This window comes from Mustela putorius, unplaced genomic scaffold (genome assembly GCF_011764305.1).
Source record: "Mustela putorius furo isolate JIRA1106 unplaced genomic scaffold, ASM1176430v1.1 tig00001012_pilon_pilon_pilon, whole genome shotgun sequence".
In the NCBI taxonomy this organism is placed as follows: domain Eukaryota; kingdom Metazoa; phylum Chordata; class Mammalia; order Carnivora; family Mustelidae; genus Mustela; species Mustela putorius.
This window is the reverse complement of record NW_025421531.1, coordinates 4,832,301-4,860,096: the sequence shown is the minus strand read 5'-3', so window position 1 is coordinate 4,860,096 and position 27,796 is coordinate 4,832,301. Positions and strand designations below refer to the sequence as shown.

At 47.6% G+C, this 27,796-nt stretch overlaps 2 protein-coding genes across 10 annotated transcripts; one reads left to right on the top strand and one right to left on the bottom strand.

Annotated features, from left to right (window-relative positions):
• Positions 1-1,980: 1,980 nt before the first annotated feature.
• CUNH1orf74 (chromosome unknown C1orf74 homolog) lies at positions 1,981-5,765 on the top strand. 2 transcript variants are annotated; one of them, XM_004775296.3, is made up of 2 exons: positions 1,981-2,244; positions 2,941-5,765. In XM_004775296.3, the coding sequence occupies exon 2, from the start codon at positions 3,036-3,038 to the stop codon at positions 3,825-3,827; it is 792 nt and encodes a 263-aa protein (XP_004775353.1). In that variant the 5' UTR covers positions 1,981-2,244; positions 2,941-3,035; the 3' UTR covers positions 3,828-5,765. The 2 variants fall into 2 exon arrangements, with proteins under 2 accessions (XP_004775353.1, XP_004775354.1); XM_004775297.3 differs by having other exon boundaries at positions 1,981-2,349.
• On the bottom strand, positions 4,322-27,067 carry TRAF3IP3 (TRAF3 interacting protein 3). Of its 8 annotated transcripts, XM_045087055.1 has the most exons (18): positions 26,820-27,067; positions 26,320-26,448; positions 25,399-25,581; positions 22,879-23,282; positions 21,068-21,212; positions 20,863-20,926; positions 20,578-20,602; positions 20,284-20,313; positions 20,097-20,192; positions 13,323-13,394; positions 10,991-11,131; positions 10,730-10,867; positions 9,559-9,772; positions 9,187-9,249; positions 7,506-7,565; positions 6,290-6,489; positions 5,412-5,525; positions 4,322-4,578 (listed from the first exon to the last, which is right to left on the bottom strand). In XM_045087055.1, the coding sequence occupies exons 4-18, from the start codon at positions 23,221-23,223 to the stop codon at positions 4,486-4,488; spliced, it is 1,800 nt and encodes a 599-aa protein (XP_044942990.1). In that variant the 5' UTR covers positions 23,224-23,282; positions 25,399-25,581; positions 26,320-26,448; positions 26,820-27,067; the 3' UTR covers positions 4,322-4,485. The 8 variants fall into 8 exon arrangements, 7 of the variants coding, with proteins under 7 accessions (XP_044942990.1, XP_044942989.1, XP_044942991.1 ...); XM_045087054.1 differs by lacking the exon at positions 25,399-25,581; XM_045087056.1 differs by lacking the exon at positions 26,320-26,448.
• Between the last annotated feature and the right edge of the window lie 729 nt (positions 27,068-27,796).

Sequence of the window (27,796 nt, the reverse complement as noted above, 5' to 3'; positions counted from 1 at the left end):
AGAGCTGGACTGAGGGTCATGAGATTGAGCCCCACATCTCCATGCTCAGTGGGGAGTCTGCTTGAGATTTTCTTTTTCCTCTTCCTCTCCCTGCCCTCACTCACTCTCTCTAATAATAAATACATTTTTCAAAAAAACAAAAAACAAAACAAAACCACTGGGTGAGTGTGTGCAGGGCTGTTCACTGATCTCCCTCACTGCTCCTTCTCTGGTCCCGATGGATAGATAGATACCAGGTGCCCTTTCTTTCTTGGAGACTGTTAGTTTTGGTTGCTACGCCGCACACTCTCTTGGTGTGGTCTGCTTTCTTGCCTCCACCTTGCTTAAGAGTGGAAGGGGAATTGGATGGTGTCACCAGCTCTTCTTTTTGTTCTCTGTCCACCCCGCTAAACTGGATTAGCTCAAAGTTAAACAGAACAAAACACTGTAGGTAATTTGGAGGGCGATGGTTGGATCTGGGCTTGTTCCTTCCCCATATAATTCGATCTCTGGTTATATGTTCCCATATCATCCTATACTTCCTTTTTCAGAATAATCAATTCCCTTGTAATTGCTTAGCATCTGTGTCCTATTTGACTACCAACTTGCTGAAGGTAGAGACTATTTGTCTTGGACTCTGTTGCCAGTGTCTGGTGCATACTATTTTCTCAAATAGAACTGATCCTTGAACAACACAGGTGTGAGTTGCACAGGCCCACTTACACCCAGATTGTTTTTTTGATAAATATAGTACAGTACTGTAAATGTATTATGATTTTTTAGTGTTTTCTTTTTCCCTAGATTACTTTATTATAAGAATACAGTATAAAATGTTGCTATAACAAAAATATCTGTTGACTGTTTATATTATTGGAAAGGCTTCTGGTCAATAGTAGGCTATTAGTAAAGTTCTGGGAGAGTTATAAGTTATATTCAGAGTTCCTGCTGTGTGGGGCACCCCTACCGCCTGCTTGTTCAAGGGTCACCTGTATTTGTTGTTAGAATAAATGAATGAACTAAATAAATAAGTCTTTCATTTTACAGATTTATTGCTAAGGACCATGGGAAAATAAATCTGGGGAAGGAAAAAATCCAAAAATTGGTTTCTAGTCTCTGTTTCTGACTCTCTCTGAGCTAAAAACCAGCGTTAGACTGGGAGCTCCCACACGCTGATCCTCCTTCCTCGCTAGCCCCATCTTTACTCCATACTTGTCTATTTTCACCTTCCGAAGATACCACCAAGGTAGAGCAAGGAGTGGAGCCTCCCGTGTCGGATCCCGCAGTTCCCTTTGCCTCTGTCCTGCCCACATAGCAATAAAGTTAGGCCGTTTTCTCAGCAGAGCGTTCTCAGGAAATTCTTGCCCTAGGGCTGGCAGTTTAGGTGTTAGCCCTTCAGCGAAACCCTTCCTTCTTACTGGCCTGATTGAAAAGCTTCTGCCTCTCTGTTCATTTCTCATGTGAAGCCAGAAAACTGAATTTCTCGAACCTGAGCCCGTGAAGGTGGGGTTTCTGTGTATTTTGTACGTTGCAATAATACTGCCAGCGCCCAGAAGCATGCCTGGCACACATTTATTCCGAGTGAACAGGGCCCATGCCCTTCACACCCAGCTTCGAGACGGCAAATCTTGGGCAGGACAGCCCTTGCGCACCCACTTCTAGGAATTCAGCCTCTCCAATTGGGGATTTAGGCAGGTCAGAGTAAACAACGGACTTCGTAGGGCCACTCACAGGTGAGGACAGTCTGCAAAACATGTCGCTTTCTCGAGAGAAGCTTCGTTTGGAGGGGATAGCGCGCTTGCCCAGACAAAGCAGAGTGTTTTTGTGCTGAGCGCAGCGTGCGCCTCTTTGAATTCCCTAATAACACGACGCGAAGCTACGTGAGGGTAGCGGCCGGCTACTAGCTTCGCCAGGTCCCGCCTTCTCTCGGGCACTTCCGCCCCTCCCAGTCCCTGCGCAGACGGGCGGGGCCGGCTTCTGTCTGGCCGGAAAGGGCCGGGCCATAGGCGTCCACACTTCCGGCACAGCCGGGCGGGAGGTCCTAACGCGAGGCGCGCGAGCGGCCTGGATGACGTCACGGAAAGTGGCGGGAGGGCCTGTGTTGGACCTGCGCAGTGGGCCGGTTTTGCCGACCTGGAGCGCGGCACCTTGCGAGGGATTTCCAGTGTTTCGGCGGAGCGTTCTGGTTTCGGCGTTTTCTCGGCAGCTCACAGGAAACGCGCGGGCGCTTGTGATCCCGCGAACCTGCGGCGGAAGTGGAAGCAGAAAGTACGTGTGTCTGTGTGTGTGAGAGAGACCTGTGACTCATTTAACAAGTCACTCTAATATGCTCAGCGCTGCGTGTGGGGATTGGAGGGAGCCCATCGTCCGAAGGTCCGTAGGTGACGGCCAGAAGGGGAAGGCGGGGTCGGCAAAAGTATAACCCTTCTGCAGTTAGAAGACTTTATTGACTACTTCTGCGTCCCAGGGTGCCGTGGTTGTAAGCCCATATTCTAGTGTATAGTAATCGGATCGCTGTTCTTACAGCTGTTGGCGGGAAGATAAGGGGACGTTGGTAGGGGGAAAGAGGGCGTGTGGATCCCAGAATTCTGCCTCAGAAGGGCAGTTTTAGGGTTAGACCCCGGAATTTTGCCAAAGATAGCCCTGGCACTACTCTTCCCCGATTTCTTTAAGGTTTGAATCCGAGAAAGTAGTTTACAACAGGTAAAATTTAGAAGAATTCAGAGAGAATGTCAACGTAGCCATAAGGTGTGAAAGACACATGAATTTGAGACTAAGTCAACCATAGAAATCAGGCAGCATTGGCGATCGCATCTTATGTGATCTGGATTAGCATTTCACAGCAGAGGGAGGGACAAAAAGATGTTTGGAAGATGCTGTAAAACTTAGGGGAAGGCTGTTGGCAGGTTTCCTGGTTTGTCATTGGGTGGTGTTAATAATCCCCTGCTACTGCTTTGTTTTTAGGCCCTTCCTCAAGTGCCTGGAGCTCAGAGATGCGGCCCAGGGGAGGGAACTGTAGCTAGGTAAGGAGGCCATGCTTGCCGTTGCTTCCAGATTCCATGTCAGCACCGAGTCCTCAGATGCTTGTGGCAGCTGCTCAGCAGACCTTGGGCATGGGAAAGAGACGGTGCCCACCCCGAGCTATCTGCCTTCACCTAGCTGGAGAGGTGCTGGCTGTGGCCCAGGGACTGAAGCCAGCTCTGCTCTATGATTGCAGTTGTGCAGGGCCATCAGAGCTCCAGAGCTATCTGGAGGAACTGCAGGGCCTGGGCTTCCCGACCCAGGGACTTCACATCCTCGAGATTGGAGAAGACAGCTTGATTGTCAATCCTGAGCACGTTTGTCAGCACTTGGAGCAGGTGCTGCTTGGTACCATAGCCTTTGTGGATGTTTCCAGCTCCCAACCTCATCCTTCTATTTGCTCCCTGGACCAGCTTCAGAATTTGAAGGCCCTAATGGCTGAGATCATTGCGCATTTGCAAGGGCTGCAGAGGGACCTATCCCTGGCAGTCTCCTGTAGCAGACTTCATTCCTCAGGCTGGAATCTCTGTACTGTGTTTGGGATCCTCCTGGGCTATCCTGTTCCGTATACCTTTCGTCTGAACCAGGGAGACGACAACTGCTTAGCCTTGACCCCACTACGGGTGTTCACTGCCCGGATCTCGTGGCTTTGTGGTCATCCCCCCGTCTTGCTCTATTCCTTTAGTGTCCCGGAAAGCTTGTTCCCAGCCCTGAGGGAGATTCTAAATACTTGGGAGGAGGACCTTAGAACTCGATGTAGGACTCAGAATGACTTTGCCGACCTGAGCATCTCCTCTGAGATAGTCACGCTGCCAGCAGTGGCTCTTTGACTTTAACTCTTCTCTCATGCAGAAGGTACTCAGTAAACAATCAGCTCTAGCTGATGGCATCTCAAGTACCAATTCACAGCATCTTGAAAACACCGGGGACGGGGTGTGTGTGTGTGCTATAATCAGTTGTCCACATCACAGTGGGCATGGGATTAGTGGTGGCAGCATTGGTTGTACATTTGCCATTTCTGTACTAAGGAGTCCTCTTGACTTTGCTGTGATATCTGCTGATTTTTCCACTGGGTAGGAGATAGAAGAAGAGAGATTGTGCAGAAGAGCGGCGGAGGAAGTGTATGTTCTTGTGTGGTAACTATAAATACACCTGCCTCCGTGGGTGGTGTCTGCCAGAAAGTAGAAGACTAGGCGGGTTTTACCACATGCTTATATACCACCAGCTGAATTGGACTAGGGAGGGTAGACGAGGATGCTCAGGTGTCTCACACGTGTGATGTGAATTGTCATTCCAGAGTAAACGAAGAGTTCTGAGGAACAGAGACTGTTAGATGAAGTATTTATTTTACAATAGATTAAAAAAATAATAACAAAGTCAGAAATCTCAGGTGGGAAAATGCACCCCCCTTCAAAGTATATCAACCTTCTGAGTTTTTTATTGAGTTTCTTGCTTCAGGTTTTCACCCAAGCAGTGGTCACAAGTGATTCAGATCATCAGGCTGTCCTTCTTGGCCAGGAACACTGCCAGTGCTATAGCAATCATTACCATCAGCATCGAGAGCCATCGGCCACATTGCCTCTGTTAGGAGGGGCGGGGGAGAGAAAGAGGCCATGGGTTGTTGGAGAAGGTACAGGCAAAAATAATCTTCCTTCTTCCCATCCTAGCCCAGTGGAAAACCTTGGATCAGTAGAGGAGAAAAAGCTTTTTGTATCACTGTCTCTCTCACTTGGTCACATCCTTTGGGATAAAACTACTTTACTGCTGGTCACTGGCCCCCAATCCAGGGCCACTGGCTCAGGGAACCATACTCAGCAAGAGCTAGATACTTAGATACTGATAAGAATAGTTAAGGAAAGGGGCGCCCTGGTGGCTCAGTGGGTTAAGCCTCTGCCTTCGGCTCAGGTCTTGATCCCTGGGTCCTGGGATGGAGCCCGACATAGGGCTCTCTGCTTCGCGGGGAGCCTGCTTCCTCTCCTCTCTCTGCCTGCCTCTGCCTACTTGTGATCTCTGTCTGTCAAATAAATAAATAAAATCTTTAAAAAAAAAAAAAAAGAATAGTTAAGAATGGGACAGAATTCAGCAAAATTATATTATGCTCTGTTCGTATTCCGTGGTACTTTTGCTCTCCTCACTCTTACCACTAGCTCATAATAAGCTAAAAGAATACCACTTCATACTTTAGCTAATAGTAAGTCTTCCCCTCAGGCTCAAGAATTCCATGAAAATTAGGCTTGGATCCATGAGCCAGTGTTTGCTGACACTGGTTATAGTATCAAGTATGTCAACCAAGTTGAATGGAACAGGCTGGCCAGATGTTGGCACGGGCTGATAAACTTTATCTGCAGGATTTGGCTGAAGGAGGAACCATCCCACCAACATGCAGGGCGATCTGGGAGGATAGACCCTCTTACTCTGGGAGGCAGCTGCTGGCTCTGGTTCAGCTCTTCTCGACAGTGCTGCAGCTTACGCAGGCAGGAGAGGTACTCGTCACTGAGGTTGTCTAACTCCGAATGCAGTTCTTTGCACTGGAGGGGAGAACACCACCACCATCATCACCACCAGTTCCTTCTGGGACAGAGCCCCAGGTCTGGGACAGAGAGGGCCCCCTGTGAATCACCCCCTCATTCGTTTGGAATTTTTACCACCATCCTCCCTTCCCAGCTTTTCTCAGAGATTTCAGTTTGGGTTTTGACCGTATCACTTAGTTTTCCCGGAATGTGGTTGTTTAAATGATTGTAATGCATATTATAATATTACGTATTGTACATGTCTGTGCTCCCACGTGATTGTGTGTGTGCAAGTGCTTTGTAAATGGGGGCACCAAAAACTGAAGTTCTTGTAGCACAAAAGACCTGGGAGTGATCTCAGTACAAACATTTTCCCTAGGACCTAGTTGAGTTGCATGTGAAGACTTCTGGGGATATGTATGTTTCCAAGTACGTAGATGGAAAGGGTGTTGTTATTTAAAAGGCACACTGTATAAAAGTTTTAAGATAACTCTAGGACAAAGTGTGAGGGGTTAATATGTTTTATTAAATGTGTTTGAGTTTAGGTTGACTTTACAAAAGTAATTATTTAATAAAATCTGGAATAGCAGTTGGTATAAATGAAGAAGGGAAAAGATTGACAGATTAGCCCAAAAGCAAAGACATTTTATAAAGGCAAATGAATACCTGCTGGCATCCAGTTACTATGTAAACTTCAAAATCTTTGCTCTCTGGCTGCCTCCCAGCAGTTTTCCCTACCGTGGCGGGATGATTCCCTCACTATCTTAAGGTCACCATCTCACCTCCTTTTCCTTGGCCTGGAGCTGCAAAGTCTTCTTTTGCAGCTGGTCTCTGAAATCCCATTCTTTCTCCTTCCCTGTGCCCTCAGGTTCCACTTCATAATGGGAGGGCTTTGGACTCCACACAGGCAAAGCCTGATCTAAAAAAGCAGCCAGATTCTCAGTGATGGTGAGGTCCACACCTCTGAGGCAGGGTCCTATCACTGAGACAACACTGGAGTGAGGGGAAGGGAGGAAAGGGAACAGGGGAGGACCTGTCCCTGATGAGACAGCATAGAGTAGAATTCTCTTACTTCCTCCCATTGGGGCCGTGCTCAGTCTTGACACAGAGCTGGAATTTGAGCCCCTTGAGAGGCAGGTTGGCATCTTACTTTTCTTTGTATCCCTAGCCCTGTTTAATGGCAGATACTTCCAGAGAATACTTGCTAATCCATTTTCTTTTGTGATATTTCTAGTAGGTTTGCTGGACGCTTTAGTATAACTAACCCCTTCTCCCTTCTAGCTTCATTTCAGTCATGAGAATGGCTGTCCTATCCTAGACTTCATCTTCCTGTGGTTAAAGATGGCTTCTGAGCTGCATGGCAGTCTTAGTCTTGGTGAAGAGAGCACTGCCCTAGGAGTCAAAAATTCTGGATTGTTGTCTTAGCTGTGTCCTTAATTCTTATGACCGTAGACTTTCATTTTCTTACCCATTCTATGGGTATCATAACTTCTGCCTTCTCTTTTACATGGTGATTATGATGAGAAAACAAAAGACCATGTGGAGTACGTAAGTGAGGAACTTGCCCTCTTTAACCCCCCATACATGATGAATTCTTTTCAGGTAGCTAAGGCAGCAGACTTTTGAGTGCTAAGAGTGACGTGATTATTGAATGCAGCATGGTGTGGGCTTGTGGAGTTGGATGTGACTTGGAAAGTCAAGTGTAAAAATTGACATTAAATCCTGCGTTCAAAATCAATTTATTGAAATGTTCAACACAGATTTATATTTTCAGAGTAGAAATTCTTTTCACAGTTTATATACCTCTCAGGATAGGAGGCTAACTGATTAAAGTGTTCTCAAAGTCAATCATCAGTCCTGAAAAAGCTCCCCTAGATCCCTGACCTAACAGACTTCTAGAACTGTATGGGACTCCAAGAGGTCCTGTAGTCCATCCCCTGCCTCTAGGCAGGCAAGAAAGACCACTAGCTTAGAATTTGTGGAAGTAAATTTGCTGACCTTTCTTTGTTAAGAGTTTCTCCTGTTCTTGAAGCTGTGAGGATTGATTCTGGAGCAAACCTGTGGAAAAACACAAGGAACTTGTTTGTACTAGCCTGTCTACTGGACACAGTGTCTTTTCAGAACTTTGCTTCAAACCTTAATTATTTAAGATGTTCTTGTCTATTATTGGTTGAATTGTGCCCCTCCCCCCAATTCATAGGAAGTCTTAACCCCTAGTGCCTTAAAATGTGACTTTATTTGGAGAAAGGGTCTTTACAGAGGTAATCAAGTATTTTAGGGCGTTAGAGTGGGCCCTAATCTCATACGACTATGTCCTTATAAGAAGGGGAAATTTTGGGATGCCTGGGTGGCTCAGTTGGTTGGGCTGCTGCCTTTGGCTCAGGTCATGATCCCAGCGTTCTGGGATCGAGCTCCTTGCTTGGTGGGGAGCCTGCTTCTCCCTCTGCCTCTGCCTGCCACTCTGTCTGCCTGTTCTCGCTCTCTCTCTGTCTCACAAATAAATAAATAAAATCTTTAAAAAAAAAAAAAAGAAGGAGAAATTTCAACACAACTAGATAGAAGATACCTGAAGAAACATAGGGAGAAGAAAGCCAGCTACAAGCCAAAGAAAGTGGCCTGGAACAGATCCTCAGAAGGAATCAGCCCTGCCAACACCTTGACCTTGGACTTGTAGCCTCCAGAAAAAAATAAATTACTGTTTTTAAAGTCACCCAGTGTGTGGTATTTTGTTAATGAATACATCATCCTTGTATCTCTTCCTACCATGTCTTTACCTTTAAGTCGCCTTAGAAGAAAGACTTCCCCAGACGGCCCTGTATGAAATAGCAACTGTTTTCCCTTTAACCGGCTTTATTTTTCTCCATGGCAGCTATTACTACCTGACACACACTTAATTGTAAATGGAAGCTCCATACCTTATTGTAAGCTTCATTTAGGGAAAGAGCTGTGTCAGGGCTGCTCAGCACTGTATCCTCAGTGTGTATACCTAAGGTGCCTGGTACTTGGTAGGGAATAAATAAGGCATGATTTTGAATCCATTCCTTGCGCATTCAGCTCCTGCCCTATAGGTGCTCGGCATCTGCTTGTGGCTGCCTTACTCTTACTATGCATTGCACGAAACTTCTCTGTTGGGGTGTCAGGTTAAGGTGGTGGGAAGCCAGCAGAGCTATTAATTGAATCAGGTTCTCCAGCTTTTCAGCCATTGCCTACATTTTTTTTTTTTTTCCTCTCCTGAAATGTCCCCTTTCCTCTTTGGCCCCAACAGGTAGTTTTGAAGTGGACTGAGGCATCTGTAGTGTGAGCTGATTTTCCAAACCATTCCTAATGACAGATGTCTATAGGACATACTCACATATGTAATGACTGTCAGTATATAAAATAACTGCCTTAGAAAACTCAGCGTTTTTTAAAATCTGAAAATCCGGGGGAAATTTGGGTGGTTGTCTTTGGCACAGAAGGAGGAAAGTAGAAAAGAAAAAAAGACAGGCTAACATTAACTCGTGAAGAGCTGTGTAAATGACCTCACTTTTCAAGAAGGTCCAAAAACGCACAGAGGTGGAGGATGCGTCAAAGACCGGGCTCCAGGCCCCTCTTTTGGATTCCTCTTGTGGGGCGGGAGCGGCAGGAACACCAGAAAGAGCCAGCTGTGCTACTCTGAGAATCTGGAAGGGGAACTTACCCTGCAGCTGCTGTACTTGGGCCACCAGGGCGAGTTTCTCCTCCTCTGACCTCTTCAGCTGATCTGAAAGTGAAATAACGCAAATCGAAACAGATGAACCTGAGACTTAACCTGACCCCTGAGGAGGGGAGTTCGTCGTAACCACTGATGTGTGCTAAGTGGAAGTCCTCTCTTTTTTCTACTCGCTCAGAGGGACTGGCTGGAAGAGCCAGCTGATACAGACACTCTAGCACAGCACAAATCTTCAGGCTGGGATGATTGAAACAGCCCTGCCTTTCCCTCGAGGTAAAATGAAATCACAAACCCAACCAAAGACTGAGTGAGGCCTTCTCCTCCACCCATCTTCCTAGAGGCCTTGGAGGGGAAGACTACCTTGTAGGTGCAGGGTATCCGAGCTGTACAGATCTCTGTCCCCCTGCAGGTGTTCAATCTTGGCCTGCAGTTCCTGGTGCTCATTTTCCAGAAGTCGCAGAGCCTGGTTCATCTGTAGGTCTCTACTGTCTGCTCCCTGTAAGGAGGGGGTCCAACCCAGAGGCAGGTCAGTGCTGCGGCGGAGATTGGGAACAGATTCCATGGAAGAGGAAGACTAGAATTTTAGAGACAGAGGATTATCAGGGAAATGGAAACATTTGGGATTCTTTGTTTCTTCCATCTGCTCTTTCCTCATGCATTAGATTTTTGATATTTCACAAGGGACTCATTTGAGTCAAGCCCAAATCATCGCTTTTTTAGGTGTCCTTCACATTGCCTTCTTATTCTAACACTGTCATTTTTTTTCCCCCTTTGGTAGGGTCATTTTTCTCAAAAGATTAAGGTTCAAAAGAAAAAGGCCTTCATGAGAGATATGGCAAATAGTGTATTGGCCAGCTGGGTTCACAGCTTTGAGAAGACACACGCTTCGGCTTATTAATTTGGCTACTCGGGTTCCTGCTTCAGGAAAATGATAAAGGTGAATTTTTGATGTGGGTCCTCAAAATTTCAAACCAAGTAAATAAAATCTATGAAGAGAAATAGCTACTATGGATGGAGGCCTGTGCCAGTTGACTTTGACAAGATAACACCTGTTGGAAATGATGGAACCCTTGAGAATGCCAAGGGTCTACTGTAATTGCTTAAAAATGACATTGGCAGGATGTTAGTCAATCCTCAACCTCTGAGTATGTCCGGGTGGCTTGTTCTGTGCCAGTAGTGGACATATCTGAGCTGAATGCTCTGCTGGCTTGGGGTGCAGAGAGTGGGTTGGAGTATGACAGTAGGCTGATGAATATTCCAGTCTAACTCTTTGCGCATGGATGGTATCGTTCGGGGAACACTTAGTTCATTTGCATGAAACATCCTTGCTGAACTCATAATTAGATTCCAGGGCCCAAACAGTGAGTCAGAAACAAAGTGGGCAGTGAGTGGGGGACTGAAAGCCAGACGCTGTCAGGCTGCCTTGAGAACCCCCATCCCAGCAGCAACTTCTGTCTCCCTGCTGTCACTGCCCCTCGTCCCATAAGCCCTGCCTTTTCTCTCCCCATGTGCCCACCCCAGGGCCTGGTACCTGCAGTTTGGACTGGAGCACGTGGAGTTGGCTCTCCAGCTCTCTGTGCTGGGCCCCCAGGTTCCTCCAGTCCTCCTTCAGAGCTTCATACTGGCTCCTCCACTCTTCACACTTCTGCTTGGCCAGAGCCAGGGACCGCTGAGGGGATGGTCAGACAAGAAGAGGGTGCCTTGGGGGTTCCAGGGAGTTATGCAGCTGGCTCCCATGCTGCCCAGAGCCACCCAGGGTCCCAGCCCCAAGGACTACACAGCATCCCTGCACCTGTGTGCTCTGCAGTTGTTGCTCCGCGCTCATTTTCTCTTCCAGCACCTTCTGCAGTGACTCCTTGGCCTTCTGCTCATAGTTGTTTTTCTGGTCTTCCATCTCCAATAACACCTTTTTCATTCCCCAAGGGGGGTAGTTCTGTAAATTTCATGCAATTCAACAAACACATATTGAACTTCTGTGTGCCAACCCCTTAGCTGGGATACAGAAAGGAAAAGAATTTGCTCCTGGCCCCCAGAGCAGAGATACCAGTAACCTGGTGGACCTCCTTCCGGGTTCGAGGTGGACAGGGAGAGGGTCCCAGGTGATGAGGGAGGTAAGTGGGGTTAACATGGTGCTCTAGGCATGTTGGGCCTCCCCAGGCCTTCCAAGAGCACTTCAAATTCAATATTTCCAAGTCAAAATAATCTTTCTCCACCTGCTCCTTTCTCCTGGGCTGCCTATCTCGGTGACCAGCATCATTACCCACTCAGTCTCCCTAGCCTGAGACCAGGGAGTCATCCTTAATTTCTCTCACTTTCTCCCACCAATCCGTTGCTCATGGAACACTGTCAAATCAACCTCTTTAACACCTCATGTCTGTGTCTTCTCCATAATTCATGGCACTTCCTTGGTTCAAACTCTGGTAACACTATTATATGGGTCGATGCAATATTTTCTCTATCTTCAAGCCTTGAAGCTAGAGGGTACTTTCTGAAATGTAAATCTGATCACGTCACTCCCTTTTTAAATCTCTCAGTGACTAAGGATCAGGTCCAAAATCCTTGGCATGGCTCCTACTTGAGAGCTCAGACTTTGGTTCTATGCTACTTCCACCCAAACTGAACTGGTTGCAGATTCCCTAAGCACCGTGCATTTTGGCCTTTGACTTTGTCCATGTAGATTCTGCCTAGAGCATCCTCACCTACCCTTTCCACCTAGTTAAACTCTACTCATGCTCAAGACTCCCTCCAAGGATCATGTAAATTCTGATAAATTTTGACCAATCACCCCCGACTCATGGATTAGGTAGCTTTTCTTAGTGTTCACATAGTATCCTCTGTAAGTCTCTATCTTCCCACTCTGTTGACTCATTTGTGTCCCTTATGGGACTTTGGGGTAGAGAGCATACTTTTTTTCCCCTCTTTTATCTTTGTAGCTCTAGTACTCTCAATATTTTTAAATTCATATATTTGCATTTAAAAATTATCTTGGCTTCAGGAGTTAAGAAAAGAGTAGCTTTGTATATTCACTTAGGGTCTTCCCTTCCCTAGCTCTTTCATCTTTTTGCCCTGTGATTCTTGGGAAGGCAGGCAGCTTTTGCTGTCAACTCTGGGTTATCCCACTGAATAAACAGTAGTCTACATGGTACAGATCTCAGGATCAATATGAAATCATTTCCATTAAGCTTTGGAGTCATCTGAAAATTTGGATCTAAATGTGAGTGGGTCTTAGGTTCTTGGCATTTTCATCAAGAGCAGCATCCAGGAAGTCATACATAGGTATATCCCAGTTAGTGGACTTACCCATGCTGGCCAGCTTTACCCCCCTGCCCACTGAAAATGAAGAGCCTGGCATTCTGGATTATATGTCGGTATTTTATAAGCATGGTTGGCATCATATAGTTCCTAAGAGTCTGACAAAACAGGCCATACTGAAAAAACTAAAAGTTGTGAATCAGCAAACCTGTCTATAAACTCTGTTCCCCTATAAGACCCCAAGTGTGCACCCAGGTCCATCTTCTCTCCCTAACTCCACATGTGCCACCTCATTCTCTTATCTGACATCTCACCACTTGTCAGAAGCCGATCACTTCTCCAGTGTGAAAGCTGATTTCTTTCTATCTCTTGTAATCCAAGATCAGGCCAATCAAGAGTTTACTGAAGATGGATAACAATACCATAGAAAAGCCAAGAGTCGTGGCCTTTTACTTTCTTCCAGGGATTGCTACTAGACTAAAGTTGCCCACAGAATGGAAATCATTTTGTAAGACTTTGTTCCAATATCCAGTTTGTCTGTTCAAAGATTGGGACCTTTGAAGGTCTATCTGAGTGATGAGCATCTTTACTAGGGCCTGTCCCTACAGTTCCAGGTATTCCTAAGATTCCCTTGGAGCTGGCAGAATCCTTGATGCTGGAGTTGTTTCTCAGGGTGCAAAGGGAAGAACACTAGGAAAAATGGAGAAGAGGTGGGTTGGGGACCAAAGTGAAAATGGCAAAGCCAGAACCGAGTGAGTAGGAATGGGTGCTTTCAGCTTGATCAGGTGTCATTTCCAGAGAGCAGGATCGAGGCTCAAGCATTCTCCTTTAATTCTAAATTCCTGGGCTGGAAATGTCTTAAGAAAGCTTACCTGAGTACAGGTGTACAGCTGGTTTTCTAAAGATCTCAGTTTGCCCTTCAATTTGTCTTCGTTAAGCTGGCCCTGGAGCAAAGGGGATGAGTTAATGAGTTTGGACCAAAATACGACATGCAGAGTTTTCTTCTGTTTTTCCAGCTTACTGCCTAAAACGTGGTCTGTGCTCAAGCGATGTTTGTGAAATTGAACTCTTTCAGGATGTAGGGAGGAGGAAAGATGACAAAGGATGTTTGACTAGAAGAGGGTCATTTCCTCTTTCTCTGAAATAGGAGAAGGAAGAGTTGGACTGGCCCCAAGTCTTCTCTGTACCTTGAGGTTCTCTATCCAGTGGTTCAGGGTATCATAGTAGGAGTTCACTTGAGGCAAATCTAAGCTCTCTTTTTCTTTCCTCCTTATCTCTCTCTTTTGTCTGTCTAGGCACTTCTATATTCCTCATCTCCTCTTAGTTTTATACATGGAACTTTACTTCTAAAGTATAGGCCAATAAGACTAAAGGAGTCTCCATATTCCCTTCTTTACCCCTGTCATGGGCTGAATTGTGTCTGCCCCCTCCACTACCTTCCCCCCAAGTTTATATGTTAACATTTTAACTCCCAGCACCTCAGAATGTGACTGTATTTGGAAATAAGGTCTTTAAAGAGATAACTAAGTTAAGGGACACCTGGTGGCTCAATCTATTGAGTGTCCAGCTCTTGATTTTGGCTCAGGTCATGATCGTGGGGTTGTGGGATCAAGCCCCACATCAGCATGCCTGCTCAGCATGGAGTCAGCTTGAAATTCTCTCTCTTTCTTTCTCTCTCTCTCTGTCCCTCCCTCCCCCCTACCCCTGCTTTTTCTCTTTCTCTCTCTTAAAAAAAAAAAAAAGATAGTTAAGTTCAAATAGGTCATTAGGGTGGGCTCTAATCCAATATGCCTGCTGTCCTCATAAGAAGAGAACAGAACACCATGTGAAGACACAGGAGAAGATAGCCATCTGCAAGCCAAGGAGAGAGGCCTCATGAGAAACCAACCCTGTCAACACCTTGATTGTAGACTTTTAGCTTCCAGAATTGTGAGAAAATAAATTTTTGTTGGTTAAGCCACCCAGGGTCCTGGGATCAAGCCTACCACAGGGCTCCTTGCTCAGCTGGGAGTCTGCTTCTCTCTTGGCTCCTCCCCTTCTTCCTGTCCCCCCCCCCCTCATGCTCTCTCTCAAATAAATAAAAAAAATATCTTTTAAAAAAAAAGATGAGAAGGGGAGCCTGGGTGGCTCAGTGGGTTAAAGCCTCTGCCTGCAGCTCAGGTCATGATCCCCATGGTCCTGGGATCAAGCCCCACATCGGGCTCTCTGCTCAGCAGGGAGCCTGCTTCCTCCTCTCTGTCTCTGCCTGCCTCTCTGCCTACTTGTGATCTCTGTCAAAAAAATAAATAAAAATAAAATCTTAAAAAATATATGAGAATTTTTTTTCTTTTTCTTTTTTTTTTTTTTTTTAAGAATTTATTTCTCTTTGTCAGAGAGAGAGAGAGTGCACAAGCGGGGTGAGCACAGGCAGAGCAGGCAGAAGGAGATGCAGGTTCCCTGCTAAGCAAGGAGCCAGATGCAGGACTGGATCCCGGGACCCTCGGATCATGACCTGAGCCGAAGACAGCCCTCAACCAACTAAGCCATCCCAAGAAATTCTTTCAGAAAGCAGGAAATGGAGGAGAGATATCAAGATAGGGTGTGTGTATGTGGGGAGGGGTGGTGGTGGTGGTAGAAGGGCTTCCCAAAAGCCACGTTCTAGGTATTCATAAGCAGCGGTTCTAGGTATTCATAAGCAGCGGTTCTAGGTATTCATAAGCAGCGGTTCTAGGTATTCATAAGCAGGGTTGGCTTAATGCCATTTTGGACTTCCCAAGAGAGATGCTAATCTCAAGCGTGAGGGTAGAGAAAGGCAGGCTGGAAGAGCCTTATCTGTTTCTCAGTTTTTCAGTCTTTCTGCTGAGTGGCTAACAATCTCCTTGCTGCTTTGTTCTTTCCTCCACCAGTAGTGGTCTCCCTTTCTCCAAGGGCAGGGTTTTGTTCTTCCATCTCTGAGTCTGACTTAAGGTTGTCTGTATGAGGGGTTTGGGGAGAGAGCCGGTTTCCCAGAGGAAAGGCCGTGGGTCTCTAGCAGGAACTCTGATTTTCATATCCTTTTCTCTGGCTTTTTCCAACCAGACCCCGTGAGACACTTGTGAAGTCTACAAATTCTATTTCTCTCCAAGCCTGAGATGCCACATCTCCTCTCAGTCAGGCAGCTTGGGTGTTTGGAACCCTCGTGATGTTTCTGGTCTACAGTGGCCTGCGTGCAGCGGAGGGGCCTCTGTTTTGAGGTCTGTCCCCTTCAGTGAGTTTCAGGGCACCTGGGGGAGGCAGGAAGTGGTATCTCACAGCTCCTGTTTTGATCTTGTTTGGCTGATTCTTCTAGCCCTGGGAGCCAGGGGGCGCCCCCACCCTTTCTGCTTCCTGTATTATTCAGCTGGGCTTTGCAAAAGCAAAAAGCTTTGCCAAAAATAATTTTTCAAAGTGCCTCCTGTTATTAATGTTTTTCATAATGTCTTGTGTGAGAGCTGAGAGTCCAGGATTTGGCATCTCCAGTAGCCACAGGGCTTTGGGACAGATAAAAGAGATGGACAAAGACTTTCATTGTTCTGGGCTTTGGACTAACTGGTAAAAGGGCTGTATTTCCCTGAGTGACCTGTTCACTATCAATCCACCGGTCCTGAAATCAGCTCCTTCTGCACCCCCATTTCCTGGTTCAGATCTCTGCATTTTCCTTGTGCCTAAACTCCTGGCTACGGCAGAATGTAATGAAACCCACTGAGTTTAAGGTTTATCTTGCTGTAGTTTGAGAAGACAACAGACATGCCCAAAGCAATATCTTTACATTTTCCCCCTGTCTTCTACCCTTTTGAGATAGCTCCTCTCTCCTTCCTTACGATGGTTTTAATCCAACATTTTGCCTCTCCCAACTGTTTCTGTATTTTAGACATACCCCAGATTACTTTTCCATTCACGGTGCAATAGAAGACAGTTGAGGAGAGCCCCTTCAGTGGGGATGAAGGACCACCCAAGTCTGGGGCTTGGAAAAAAAATTTCTTATCCACAGCTCAACCTTCCCAGGCTCCCTGAGGCAGGGAAGAAAGCTGTAGCCAAGTTGTTGCAAATGGGGCATATAGTTTCCTGGTCTAAGCCTCAGTCCTCCTGCCACACATGCTCCTGCCCCATCAAGCCCAGTGGTATACTATGTGGGAAGAAGCACTCTTTATAGGCCTACTGTGGATGTTTTCTGGGCAACCGCCCCCCCTGGGAGCCCAGGGCTCAGAGAGCACAATACCTCTGGTTGGAAAAGGGAGCAAGATGGAGGCCATACACACCTGGTGCTGGTCTGAGGTCTTCAGCTCCTGCTTCTGCTTGGCTTTCCCCAGCCTCTGATCTGTTCTCCAGAAACACCACCACCTCACCGCAGAAGCGCCAGCCCACAGCTCATCTCTGCTCTAGCAGGGGTTGCTTAGGGCTCCCAGCCAATCCCCCGCGGTGCTGTCATCTCAAGATCTCATTTCCACTTTGCAGAACTTAAAACCCCAGTGTGCCCTGCTCCTGTTTTGTATTGCCCAACACAGCCAGCTTGCTTTCTCTACTGCCGGAAATGTGTCTGCTCTGAAGGGTGGACGCAGCTCTGGAGTCTCAGCAGTGCCCCAGGCCCCATCACCTCCAGCAGCACCAGGGTCAGCTTTGAGGTGGAGGCAATGCAGGGAGCTCGTTCTTGGGGTCCTCTCCGAGTTTGTAGTGAGCTTCCGTGCATGTGAAGTTAGAGAGTCGAATCACAGGGGCCAAATGGGAAAAATAAAGGCCAGAACTGGGCTGAATGTCAGTCCCTATTTTGGTCACATTCTTCCAATTAGTTTTCCCAATACCATAGTCTGGGCTTGTCCTTCAGCAGCAGTTGGCAGGGATGCAGGGTTGGATTATTTTGTTTTGGGGGAAGCAAGAGCTCTTAACTGACTATTTTTGTGAAAAACAGGAAGCTAGGGGTTTGGGGGGGAGGAGGAAGAATAGAAGGGTGCATATAGGGAGGGGTGGGAGAAAACCACAACCAGAGGAACTCACACTCGCGTGCCCACTGTGGAGGGAAACTGCTCCAGAGGTGACCTTGGAAATGTCTCCCATTCCCGCCAAGCTTGCCACGACTCGCGCTCTGAGTGTGGCTGACCTGGGATGTTGCCCCAGCTTTGGCCACTTCCACACCCACCCAGAGCCACGGTCCCCACTGTCGTCAGAGATACTTCCAAAACACAGATCCAATCGTTTTTTACTCACTTCCGCGACTTTTTAGCATGTGTATTGCCCAAGTGAGCACAGCTCCCCAGCTATTGACTGCGATCCTTGGGAGGACGGGCCAGATGTTCCTCAGTATCCGATTTTAAACCCACATTCTGAATCCTCCCGTTGCTCCCCTGCCGATTGCCTGGAGCAGAGTTTCTCAGACTGGGGTTGACATGTATTCTCCTAGGTCTGTGATGCCTATGCCTTTCATTTAGGAAAGAGTCTCTGCATTATTTAAGTTTGAGATGCCCTGTCCAACAGAAAACTTCATAATTCCAGAGCCCTGTCTGAAGCCCCTCCTGGTCTGACCTTTGGAACTCCTCTGCCTCCATCCATCCCTTCATTTCAGCCACTTTGTCACACAGAGGCCTACAACCATTCTGATTCCTTTACCATAAACACCCTTTTCTTTCTGTTTTTTTTTCTTCCCCATTATCATTTGTACTGCTGTAACCAATAAATGACGCATCCTTCCAGACCCGGCTCAAATGGTCCCTTTCCTTTGGAGCCTACCCTGTTCCACTTCAGGCAGAATAATTGTTTCCTTCTCTTTCCTCTGCGTCCCATTTTAGAAACCACTGTTACAGTTTTATCATAAGCTGCATTCGGGTTATTTACTACACGTCTCTCTCTTCCTGGTTGATAGGTGAGCGCCGCAAGAGCAAGAACCCTACTTCTTGTTGTCCCTGTAGCATGGGGCTCAGCACACAGTTGAAACTTATCAAATGCCCGCTGAATAGATGACTTTGATGATCTCAAATTAGTTCAGCACCAGAAATCACCTGGCATGCACAGCTTTCTGTCCAGGCTCCTGCTCTGCCCATGACAACGACTTCCTTGACAATCAGGAGCCCTGAGCATAGACACTAAATCCCGGTACAATGACATGTGAGGAAGGAGGCCTGAACTGAGGAAGTCTCTTTTGCATCACTGTCAACTTCTTGGTTTTGATCTACACCCTCCCAGCCCAACTCTCTGTCTAAAGACAAGTCCTCTGTGCTGGAGGGTTAGGTGTTCGTGGAGGCCTGTGAGGTCGTGCTTTCTCTTTGTCTGCCCTGCTCTTTGCTCCAGTGGCGTAGCTCCCGGAATAGCATAGTCTAGAGGGTTTCACTATGGGGTCTAAGGACCCCTGGGAGTGCCTGAGACCCTTTTACAGGTTTGGTGAGGTTCTTCCCTTTTCAACTACGTATCTGGGTGAGTCTGGATTTTCCTTCATATACTTCAATCAAAACAGTGTATTACAACAGATGGAAATAGGAGAATCGAGCAGTCTTCTTTTCAGACTTTAAAAAGATTTGCCAAAGTATAAAACAGTGCTACACTCTTCACTATTTTTTGGAAAAAGATACTCATTTTTCATAAAAATATGTAAATTCGGTTCACGTGTAATGAGCTTATTGTTATTTTAAAAATTTATATACATTTTAAGATTCCTATTTTCATTTCTCATATGGTAAATCCTAATAGGGTAAATATAAAAAATTCTTTGGGGTTTTTCATGAACTTTTTTAAGAATATAAAGCAGTCTTGAGATTAAAAAGTAGGAAACCCATCGCATTAGACTATAGCACACCTCTAGGTCTTTGCTTATGTTGTATCCCCAGCCTAGAATGTAGTTCCTGCTTCCACATTAGTCTGGAAAATACTTAATGTAACTATAAATATTTCCCTGGTTCTCCTCTTCTCTGGAGTCATTCCTTCCTTCTTGTGTACTATTATATCCCGAAAACATTTCTCTTATTTCATTTCTCATATCTCTGCATTGTTTAGGCATCTGTTTCCCTGCCAAAACCACAGTTCTCTGAAAGCAGGGACCTTGACTAATTAATCTCATGATTTCCAGTGCCCAGTATGGAGAACATGATCTATGAATATTTGTTGAACGAATGGACTAAATTAAGGAGGTCTGAATTTTAGTTCCAGTTCTGCCTCTAGCTAGCAATGTGACTTTAGGCAAGTCACTTGACCTCTCTGACACACAGTTTCCTCATTGGGGAAAGAAGAAAACTTAGACTACATGATCTCTAAAATCGCTTCTCACTTTGACCTTGATGTCTAAGCTGATTAGTAGGTACACAGTAGCTCACAGTTAATATTGGAGTGAATCCCGTACAAAAAAAATAAGTTGGCATTTATCACAATCCGTAATAGCAAATATATGGGCATCTTCCTTCTTTTCTCCCAACAAATTGAGCCATGGGAATTCTTGCCAGTTTTGGTTCTGGGTCTTTCCTGGGTGTGGAGTAGTATGACCCCAGCTCAGGACTGTGGATTTAGCTGAGCTCTCCCGTATAGTTACTGTGACATGTCTGACCTCTAGGTCTTAGCGCCTCCCACCTCACCTCTTCAGTAGTGAGAAAACCTCTTCCCTTGCTGGGATCATATGGAAAAAGGATCAGAAACTCACGAGCTTTGTTCAAATAAAGATTTCATTCCCTTACCTTCCAAGAGCTGTCAGAGGCCCTTATCAGAGTGGAGAGTAGGTCTTGGAGAATCACCATTTTCTGTTTTAGAACAAGCTCCCTTTGTAAGGCCTCCTGAGGGGCAAAACACAAGAAGGGACATTAACCTGGAGGAGGAGGGAGCAGGTGGGCAAAGAGCTGAGGGGAGAGCTCACAGGTTACTTACTTTGAGGTACTCAGAAAGCTGGATGATTTCCTAGAGAGAAAGAAAAAGGGTATTCTAGAAGATTCTATGTCCTCTGAAATCCTGGAACACAGAACCAGAGCCAGGACTGACTTGTGTCAAGTAAATGTTGTTCCTTGCTCAGACAGAGTCCCTCCAGGTCCCCATGTCTGTGCTTGTCCAGGAAGAAGGTGCCCCTTCATCCTAGCTGTGTTTGCCATGGAATTCCAGAATGTCAGATCTTGGAGGAGCTGAGATACCCTCTGAGTCAACCCTTCAAAGTGAGGATTTTCTTACCTTATCCAGAACTGCAACTCCGTAACTGAGAAGAGAAGAAATGAAAACAGAAATGACAATGGATCGGAGAAACAAGCATATGGGGAGAAGTGGGTAGATTCCTGCTCCAGTCTCTTCCCCTCTACCAACAGGGCGGGGCAGTTAAGGAGGACATGGAAGGTCACTGTGCTCCTTCTCCACCCGGGGGAGTGGGTGGCGGTGGTGGTGAGGGTTTCAGCAAAGCGTAGATGAGAGCAATGGGTGGTGTGTAAGGAAGCTGGGGGCAGGAACGGAGAAGGTACTCACTTGGTTTGCTGACTGGCATCATTCTTAATTGTTGGCTGGGCTGCTTCGGCCTTTGTCTGAGTGCCTGAGCGATAGAAGATAAGGCGATTCAGAACCATGGAGGAGGAAGTGGGAAGGGACAGCGGCTGTCCATTGTCAGCAAGCTGAGCCTGCTGTGGCAAGATTCTCTGCAGGCCCCAGTGAGTGAGGGAGGCTCTGCTCTTACCGCGATGGTGCTGGGGTGGTTTTTTGGTGGGAGAGTCCTTCGGTGAAAAGTCCCTGGCCTGGGAGGGGCGGTCAGGTAGATCCCTCCAGGTGCCTGAGGGAGGGTGACGCTGGGTGTGAAAAATCTCAGAGCTGGTGTCTGACACCTGGAAAACAAGTGGGGGATGCTGAAAGCTTAGAGCCTCTTAGAGCATGATTCTCCAGCTAACTGCAAAAAGATGAACCCATGATCAATTTCCAGTCCAGAACACCAAAGCAACCCATTCAAACCTTGAAAACTACTAAGTTGTCCCTGCTCCTGCCCTCTCTCATCCTGGCTGGTGGGAACTGTCCTTCCCAGGCCAGGCAAAGAGGGAGCAGGGCTTGACTCTCCTTACTTTCTTTGGAACCCCTGTCTACTTTGTTTGATTTCGGCCACTTACACTGCCCACGGTGATGTGGAGAGAGAACTGGTCTGAGAGTGAGGGCGTCTGGGGTCAGACCCTGCCCTTTCTATGAGATCTCAGTCTTCTGTCCGTGTAATGAATCTACATGACGTAGGCGGTCTCTGAGGCCCCCTCCATATTCAAGAGGTGGCTTCCTGCCACTCAGGGATGGCTGGAATACTGCTGAGGTTTTTGGGAAGAGCAGAGATGTGTAGGGAGGGGTATAGTAGCAGTTGTCACCATCTAGTCCACTCTTTTTAAAGATCTTCTATATGCACACTCAAAAATTCTATGGTTGTAACACCACCAAAAGGCTAAGGAATGCCTGTGGTGGCCAGTCATGCAGATTGACTCGACCGCAGTAAAACTTCAGTAACTGATAGGCTTAGGTGAAATTCTTTACTTACGTATGTTTTGTTCTTTCTCGTCTTAAAAAAAAAAAATTTTTTTTAAACAAAAAGCAAGCAAAAAAAGAACAGAAACCTCCTTGCTGTAGAAACTACACAGTTGGTTTTATTTCATAATCAGACTCAAGGATCGTTTTTCTGAACAGGGCCTTCTGTTGTGGATGATAGATCCATTAGTTAAGAAACCCTGACTGAACTTCTAGTCTGGGCATGGAACTAGGCCAGGTACTTCCAGGGAATACGGCAGACCCGTCCCTGCTGTCAACAGGCACACAACACGGATCGAGGACACAGATGGCTGGCTGGCTTAGATTGCCTCAGCAGACCCTGATTTCTGCCAGCACTGCTCCTTCCCAGGCCAGAACGATGGGTTCTCGAAGTATTATTACACAATCTTAGAGGATTTATAACCTCCTAAGGACCACAGAGAGCAGAAGAGGCCTGAGGAAGCCAGGGAAAGCTTACTGGACCAGATGAAGCTTTCGTTGAATGAATTTAGTAAAATGGAATGGTCCAAGTGGGTGCAACAGCCTCACAGAACAAGAGAGGACAGGGGTGTGTGTGTGTGGGTGTGTGTGTGTGCATGTTCCTGAGAGGGGGCATGAAGAAGATGGGCCTGTCTACCTGGCATACAGTAAGCACTCTGTAAATATGTGTTGAACGATATATGTATAGACCGCCTAAATCTGAACAGATAACTCGGAGTTAGCAATGGCGTTACTTACATTTTTTTTTCTTCTTTAAGGAAGAAAAAGAGGCAAGTACAAAACAAAACAAAACAAAAAAACCCAGCTGAACAAACAAACAAAAACCCAAACAACGAAAGTCCCTGAATGAGTCTAAGTGGCTCAGGGAGGTGACTTTATCACTGAGGAAGCAGGAACTTAATTTAAATTTGCTTTTCAGTGAGTCTGAACCCACCCACGTGCCATAGTACCCTTGCCCCTGTCCAGAGCAAGGTGTCCCCTGACATGACCCACCTGCTGCCGGGGGCAAGAGATCCTGTGGGCACAAGACAAGGGTTCTTTGAGGTCAGTTGGCTGGCCTGGCCTCCTGGAGGGACCTCGCTCCTTGGCCCTGGGGCTCTGGGCCTTGCCTTTCTCCTCCACCTCCAAGTTCCTCCTCCTGAAGAACTCCTGTTGTCGTGCTCTCTGGAGCTGCTCTCTTTGCTGGAGCCTCCGTGCCTTCCCCACCTGGCGGCAAGTGGTCACATTGGGGCGGCAGCGGCGGCTCTCACGGGTCTCCTGCCGGCGCTCACACTTGGCCTCGTAGCTCTCAGCCCACCGGGCCAAGCGAGGTGAAGGCCTGGGGTCCGGGCTGATCATGATGACCTCCTGAGCACCTGTTGTGCTTGGCTTCCAGTTCCTGGAATAGCTGCCTGGGTCTGCCAAATGCCAAGAGGGAGGAGAAGGGGAGGGGTCAGGAGATGGGCAGAAAAATGACTGTCACCCTGGACCAGGGGCAGAAATAGCATAGCCTCCCCCTGCATGTGGGTTGAAAACTGACAAGGCGATGGTGTTGAACTGGGAGTCAGGACTCCTGGGTCCAGGCTGTACCTGGCACCTGTAACTTTTGCTTTCCTCTCTCCTATGTTTCCCCCTCTGCAAAGCAAAAAGATCTCTCTGGCTACCACTTCTTCCTTGACCTTCCTTGACCTCACCCTGCCCCTGAGTCAGGGGAGTCTGAGAAATAATTGATGAAAATTGACATGGCAAGTTGATGAAATTTGGATGGTAGATAGGGATGTGTTCATTTTCCAGAGATTTCTAGAGAACCAGGTAAACTGGCTTCCTATTCTCCAATCTAGAAGGAAAGCCAGCATCTTTATGCTCTCTTGGCCCAAGCTGATGCTAAAATAGATGAGTGACTCTTCTGAAGGCCTGGAGAGATAACCAGGCCCCCCAAATTGGGGCCTGTCCTGTGACCCACTGCTATCTTCTTAACCCTTAATAGCTAGCTTCTGAGTCCAGTTTTGGGTGTGGTTTAGCAGGGAAACCTCACACTAACTCCTCTACTCATGGAGTCCTGACATTGGTCCGTTGGTACCCACTCCTGGCCCAGGACTGGGCTCTGACCTGGAGCACATCAACTCAAACCAATATTGGCTGAGTACCTGCCAACTGCCCAGCGTTGACCAAAACATTTCAGAGCTTCCAGCTCAGTAACTCTCCAAGCTGAAGTTTCCATGTTTTAGAATCTCCTCCCTGTTAGGGCTAAGTATGCTGCTAGGTCTGCTCTCCTTAGCCCAAACAGAGATCGTGCCATCAACACCAGCAACCATGGAAATGATACCTCAATAAGGCTATTATAAATGGAAATGAAACAACTGAAAACAGTCACCCCAAGACCCCAGGGAACCAGGCTTGATGCAGAAGCCATACTTGCTGCCTCTTCTTTCTTCTCTGTGCTCTTCTCCCTCTTTCCCACTCTCTGTCACCTACCTTCTGCACATTTGTTTCTTCTCCTAGAACCCTCTGGTAGCTTGGCTGAATTGGGGCTGGAGCTGGCTGAGCCAGATTCTGAGCACAGGAAATTCGGTGCCCTGCTTCCGCTGATCACTGGAGTGGATGATGAAGGAAGAGGGACTCTCCCTTCCAGCTTCTGCTTCTCCTCTCTGTCCCACAATGTCATCACCCACCACCCGGGGAACCCAGTTCCTGGATAGGTCAGAGAGGGCATCTCAGCTTCACTGGTCAGCAGACAATCTCCAGCTCTGACCCCTTGAGTTTATTTATAAGCCAAACAGACTCAACAGGTAGCAGCCTCTCTGCCCTTTCATTGGAACTTTGCTACCCATCTGGCTCAGTCCAGAATTCTCTGCAGGATTCTTACTCTCTCTCTGATCATACCACTCATGCTCTGGGGTGAGGGCGGTCTCACTCCAGGAGAAGGTCTTATAAGGTCAAGCCAGGCATTCTCCCAAATGCCTGACTCTTGAGGCTTGGAGGGGCATCACTCTGGCCTTGGGCCGTGCAGGCCCCAGGCAGATTGTGAAGTTGTCAGCGCTTTCCTCTCATCCCATCCCTGGGGAGCTCTCCCCTTTCTTTAGGCTTTTCTCCTCATTCCTACCCTGTAGGGTTCCCAGACTTCCCACCTGCCACTTCTGTTATTTAAAAACAGAACAGGATCCAAATGGTCCATTGGTATTGAGTTGTGAATGACTGAATGATTGTGTACAGGTGAGCTCCACATCCAGAATCTACCTTGTAGTAAGTAGCTTAAGCCATAGCCCCTGGCTATTCTGCCTTAGATGAGGGCAGCTGAGAGCCCTGGCTCCTGGCTGTGTGAGTTCATATCCTGGCTCTCCTGCTACCTCTGTGCTTTTGGACAGGCTATTAACCATCTCTTAGTCTTAGTTTTTTCCATTTATAAAATAGGACCACAACCTCCCTTGTAAGCTTGTAAGAATTGAAGAAAAAAAAAAATGCCCATCGAGCATCCGGCACATAACACACAATAAACATTAGGTTTTTACAATTCTGAAGTAGGATTATTATTACCCCGGTCTTGCTGATCTTGGCTCTTAAAGACTTGGTGCTGTAAGACCGAGACCTCCAGCTAGACTCCAGGAGCAAGCATGCCTCACCCCTCTGTCCCCCACTCTCTTCTCTTTGAAGGGGTGCTGTCTCCACATGGAGGGGATGTGGTCTCCGGTTGAAATCATATTTACGGCTCTGGTTCATCTGAGTGTGGGCCACAAGGAAAAGGGACTTCTCTGTGATCTGGGCACAGCTGCCATCTCAATTAGGTCCCGCAGAAAAGCAAAGAAGAGGTGGGGTGAAGAATGCATGTCCAGCCCATCTGCTTCCCACCATTAAAACGTGGGCCACTGGGTCCTCTCCCTATTTGGCTCCAGGGAATCCGAGGGCTTTGCAGGGGAGGCAAAGCCAGTGATTATGGAGAATCCTCCTACCTCCCTGCCATGGGGAGGAAAGGGCTGCGGGGGAGGAGCTGGGGCCAGAGATGGGGTCTCTCCAGATTCTGCCAGGTCGCGGACACCAGTGCACCAGTCCGCGGACACGTGGGGTGGCCTGAGGGGCAGACCCCGGGGCCAGCTACCCAGGCAGGCAGAGACTCGCAGTACGAATGGCTCCTTACAGAACGGAGCATTCCCAGACCCCCCACCCCCACCCCACCCCCATAGGATTAGATGCACACAGCTGAGTGGAATCCCATCCAGCCTTCCGGGATGTCTTGACCGTTCTGATTTGCTTAAACACAAGAAGCCGTGTGGGACGCCTGAGTGACAGGGATGGGCTGCGGATGAAAAGGGAACTGGTCCCTGTGTGGTTCAAAGAAAGGTCACTGGGCCGCTGCCCAGGCTTTCTGGCAGCATGACAGGGCCCATGTGGAGCTTGGAGAGGAGGTGATACAGGCTCAGGGTGTCCTGCCACGGGGAGAGGTCAGGGTACTGCCCTCACCTGACAGTGGTTTGTCGCCGCCTTTCCAAGTCTGCTCCTGCTTCCTGTCTGTGTGTGCAGTTAGGGGCTTCCCGCAGAGGTCTGGCCGCCCGGGGCACAGCTCCCAGTGTGAGCTTAGGAGAGAAGGGCCTGCACAGAAGCCGCGGAAAGGCAGCGTGTTGTTTTGGGGACTCTTGCTTTGAAGACAACCATAAAAGGTCATTTACTTCATGCCCATCACTGGCAAGCTGGGACCCTAAGTCATTTGACTCACTCCTAATCCAATCTAACGGACAGAGCGGAGGAGCGTACAAAGCTGTATCCCTGGGCCAGGCCTGGTGTCTCCCGGAACCATCGCAGGACGCCTTCCTGCTTACCCCACTCCCAACACTCTTAAACCAATTCATCTGCTTCTGTGTCTCCCCCTTGAGCCTAGGGAAGCTTGGGTGACGGATCATTTTCCCCACCCCAGAGTCAGAGGTCCCCAACCTGGACACAAAAGCATCCTCCTTCTCAGTTACCTTGGGTCCCAGGCTCCAAACCAAACAACTCAGGAGAGCATTCCAGCGCCTGGGCAGATCGTGGCTCTGGTCTCAGATGGGGCAGGACAGCAGCTGAGTAAAGCGCAAGCTCTCAATCCATGGCCCCCTTAGCGTTTCCCTTGTTAGTACGGTCTTTCTTTTTGCACAGCAGCCTTTGCTGAAACAGGAAACAGACAAAGCCACAGTGCTTGCTCACCCCAGTTCCTCTCTCTTGCTCGTGGGCACAATCTGAGTGGGCCCCTGAGCTCTTGAGGCCTCTGGGGCTGGGCACAGGAGCTCCTCCCATCTTCGGACACCCCAGCCACCCTGTCTCTGGCTGGTGGATTGTTGTGAGCTCTCAGTTGGTTTCAAATCCAGATCCCATTCTAAAAAGTAGACAAAGATGGGACTCAGGGTCACATCCAAACCTTGCAGTTTCTATGAGGAGGAAAATACCTTTCTGACCTTGAAGAGATGTTCTCAGTATAGGTTTTCATGCATATCAGGTAGCTCTGTCTGTAAAGATTTTCTCTTTCCCCTGGATTCCTCTTCCCAATCCTAAAGAGTTGGAAAGAGTTTCTGCTCTTCCAAAGTACCTGGTATCTTTCTCAGAATTCTGGAATGAGGCCAGCTCCAAATTTGCTCCTTTCTGAAGCAATGAGGGGGCGGGGGTATGAAAAGATAATGGGTGGGTGGCTCGGGCATGATAGGAGCAAAGCAGACGGAATCTCATAAAAAATCTCTTTCCAGTTGACTAGGAAATTTGGGGAAACACTAGAAAGAACTGATCTCTGTGCATTAAAAAGAAACTATTGCAAATGATATTGTCAGGAAATTCACAAGAAGTTGGGGATAAGAAGGTGGAGAGGCAACTGCATCAGGACAAGTTAACTAAGTAGCTTTGAAACCGAGCAGTAAGGAGTGGTCCACTCAATGCGGCTTCTGTGAATTCTAAGGCTTGACACATGTGAAGGATA